Source organism: Lolium perenne, chromosome 3 (genome assembly GCF_019359855.2).
Source record: "Lolium perenne isolate Kyuss_39 chromosome 3, Kyuss_2.0, whole genome shotgun sequence".
Classification (NCBI taxonomy): domain Eukaryota; kingdom Viridiplantae; phylum Streptophyta; class Magnoliopsida; order Poales; family Poaceae; genus Lolium; species Lolium perenne.
Window position 1 is genome coordinate 325,858,005 of NC_067246.2, and position 3,811 is coordinate 325,861,815.

Below are 3,811 nucleotides of genomic sequence, written 5' to 3' on the forward strand. Positions count from 1 at the left end.
AGCACATGAAAATAACATGTACTTTCCTCTAATAAATTTAGGAGTGATTATTGGTAGGTTTTATTTTGTTTTTTCAAACAAATTTAATCAAGTAAACTATGCAAATCAAATGATTGCCATACGACCACACTTACATATTATGTGCAAGATGTTATAGGGTAAATGGAGAGAATCATGTTCATAACCCAGTCTTTGATTTCAATATGATTGTGCAAAAAAGGAGGACATGATAGGAAATCAAGTACTAATCGACCTTTCTTGTCCATGTTTCAATGCATCATCCAAAATGCATGACCCACAAAGACACACATGCACACAATGTAATTTTTTTAACCTCCAAATCATCACCTCTTAAAAATTCTCAAAAGAACATCTTTTTTAGGGGACTCAAAAGAACATCTCACTAATTAGCAAAGCAGAGATTAATCTACACGCTAGCTAACAGACCAACTCACCAAGAAACTCTTGCAATTCACAACCCATGCATGCATGATCTCGTTGCAAAAGACACTAACCACCAACAGCCCAAAAGGATCATCTGATCATGCATTCCCAACGATCGATGTCCTGTAATAATGTGGATTTAAATAACATGTGATTAATTAGTTCTAAGCTTACAAGGAGATAGTAGAGCAGCCATGTGTCTCATGGAAAGCCATGTGGGGAGAACAAGGAGGACGGCCCTCCTTGCGCCGATCTGCTCCCGCCATCGTCGTCGCCGTGATTCATCACATCCATCCCTAGGTTGAGGTACACCATCCTGTTGTCCAAGCTCAGGTTCATGCTTGTACTCGCACCACCGGCGCCGCTGTACACGCCGCCACCACCGCTGCCGGGATGGTGCTCGCTGTACATGGGCACAGCGGCATTGCCAGCCGCGTCCTCCCTGGACATGACCATTGCCGCAGACTGCACGAGCTCGAGGCAAAGGCGGAGCTTGTTGGGCTCGATGTGGGTGAGCCCCGGCACGGCACCCTTGAAGAGGAAATCGGAGGTGAGCGTGCGGAGGATGTCGAGCGGCGTGACGCCGTCGACAGTACGCACGTTGGGGTCGGCGTGGTGGTCGAGCAGCACGGCGACCATGTCCGGGCACACCATCTCGGCCGCGACATGCAGCGGCGTCTTGCCCGCTGGCCCAGCCGGGTGATTGACGTCGGCTGCGCCGAGCTCGAGGAGGGCCTTGACCACCTCCCGGCTGCAGTTCTCGACAGCGTAGTGCAGCGCGAGGGCCTCGTCGAGGTTGAGCCCTTCGCCCATGACCATGAGCTTGACGAGCTCCACGTCGGAGGAGTCGAGCGCGCGGCGCATGCGGCGGATCTTGTGGTGGTCGTCGAGCTCGGCGGCGGAGGCCTCCACGACGGAGCCCTGGTGGTGCTGGTGCTGGTGCTGCTGGTGGTGGGCGAGGAACGGGGAGCGGCGGGCCATGGAAGACTTGAGGCGGAGGTCGTCGATCTTGGCGACAACGTCGAGTGGGAGGTGCTTAGCGAGCACCTCCGGCGGGAGGCCGGACTTGGCGACGAGGTGGGAGCAGGTGGACCAGAGCTGGTGCAGGTCCTGCTTCCTCGACGCCAGGAGCACCTTCATCACGTCCTCGATCGATGCCTTCTCCACCATGCCCGCCAGCTGCTTCTGCAATTAAACACATATACAAACCATCACCAAAACACAAATGTAGCTCTCGCTCACTCCAGTGCAAGCTCAATACTCAGTTGCTCTCTCCACTTGCAAAAGCTCACAGCTCACAGGTATGGAGTGAGTGATGTAAAGGAAAAGAGATCTAGCTAGCTATATATGGACACATAGTGGATTGTTCCTGTGCATAAAATATAAGGGGGAGGAACAGAAGGGTGCAACAGTGGTAGCATCATGGCGCTGATTGGGGACAGGATTAAAGAGATTGGGAGCGAAAAAGTCGATGAAAAAGAAACCCTAGAACAAAATCGCAAAATCAAATAAAGCAAGCAAGAAAAGCTTGTATCTTTCCAGGAATGCAGAATCGTTACTTGCACTACACAGAGAGAGATTACGCCGTGCTAGCTGCTCGTGCTGAAACAGTAGGAGACGGCAAGAGGAGGAACAGTGGCAAAAAGGAAAGGAGAAATTTCCCATTAACGAACCCTAGCTAACAAGATGAAGAAAGCAAGGTATGGATGGATGATGGATGGATCCCGCATGACAGAAAGATGGGTGACAGCAGAAAGATGTGTGGACAAAGAGAGAAGTAAGGCAGGAGGAAGAAGAAAGCGCACACGTACGTAGGTACATATATACGGCCGCACGCGTGCACAGCCCAGCAGACGACACGACGGGTCGACGGCGACGACGAGCGACGAGACAAGCTACTTCTACAGCTCTACAGCTACCACACTTGAGCAACTTTATTTTTAAAGGGATGTGTGCATGGTACAAGCAGAGATCATATCATCAAATGTTTGCTGCGGAGAAATCAGAATGCTCGCCAATCCCAACGCAACCAACCATTCTTGATCCCAACAATAGATGTACAGGAGAGAGAGAGAGACTGAGAGAAAATAATTTTTGAATTCTTTAAAAAAATTGTGAACAGCAGCCTGAGAAAAAGAATCGCAATTGGGAATTTGGGATTACTGGTTTACCTGGGTGAGGATGGCGAGCTCCTCGACGCCGAAGGAGCGGGCGGCAGCTAGGGTGTCCAGAGCGAGGTCAACGGCGGCGGCGCAGTGGGTGTGCCAGCACCCGCGCTCCCCGCAGCCGGGACGTGGCTCCCCTTTCTGAGGCACCAGCGACACCTGCCCGCTGTACAGGAACTGGAGCAGCAGCAGGAACACCTCGTAGCTCACCGAGTTCACCGGTATCACCGCTCCCGGCGCCGGCGCCACAGCGGAGCCCGTGCCGCCGCCGCGCGGGGAGGAGGCCGATGCGCCGGAGGGGGAGCGCGGACTGAGGTGGTCCATGAGGAGCGCACCGGGGGCGGCGCTTGCGGCGGCTGCGGCAGCCTGGTCGGCCGCAGCGCCGCAGAAGAACTTGCGGAAGAAGAGGCTCCGCGCGGCGAGGATGCAGCGGTGCGCGTGCACGAGGCGGCCCTCCACGCTGAAGGTCACATCGCTGAAGGCCTGGCCGTTGATGAGCAGGTTGAGGTAGTCCATGGACAGCGACTTGAGCGTGTCGTCCATGGCCGCCGCCACCGTCCCCTCCACCTTCTCGCTCGATTGGGCGGTGGAGCTAGGAAGCTAGACGAAGCTCGGGGAGATCAGATCAGGGAGAGGAGTAGTGGAAGCCGTTGGTGTTGCTCTGCCCTTCCTGCTGCTGGCTGCTGCTGCTGCTCTTGTTGTTGCCCTCCAATCTTGTGCTGCATCGCCCGATCTCTTTTGATCTTCTCTTCTGTCTGCAGTGACCACCACTTCTTCTTCTCTCCCCTCTTCACTTCTGTCTCTCTCTCTCTCTCCCTTTCTCTCCAGTTATTGCCCCCCTTTTATTTATGCAGTTGTTTTTCGAGGGTGTTGGTGCTCTTCTTTCTCTCTCTAGAGGTTTTATGCTTGAGATTTTTTTTGGGTGAGAGCTATACTTAGGTCGGAGAGGGCAATATGGGTGGCTGGGGAGCATGAATAATTGGTGGGATTAAAATGGGAGGGGAGAGAGAGAGAGAGGAAACTGGCCGTACATATATGCACAAACACAGCATGTATGTGTCTACACTTCAGGGGCCCGGAATAATTTGGAGAGAGAGAGAGTCCTCCAATTGGATGGGGGTGGGGTGAGGTGCCTTTGGAGAAAATTAAGTGTGCCATGCTTTGACTGATGCAAGCCATAAATCATGTGTGATTGAAATGTC

At 53.1% G+C, this 3,811-nt stretch overlaps 1 protein-coding gene across 1 annotated transcript; it reads right to left on the bottom strand.

Annotated features, from left to right (window-relative positions):
* Positions 1-358: 358 nt before the first annotated feature.
* Positions 359-3,577, bottom strand: LOC127345741 (BTB/POZ domain and ankyrin repeat-containing protein NPR5). The gene is made up of 2 exons (XM_051372270.2): positions 2,616-3,577; positions 359-1,629 (listed from the first exon to the last, which is right to left on the bottom strand). The coding sequence occupies exons 1-2, from the start codon at positions 3,150-3,152 to the stop codon at positions 646-648; spliced, it is 1,521 nt and encodes a 506-aa protein (XP_051228230.1). The 5' UTR covers positions 3,153-3,577; the 3' UTR covers positions 359-645.
* Between the last annotated feature and the right edge of the window lie 234 nt (positions 3,578-3,811).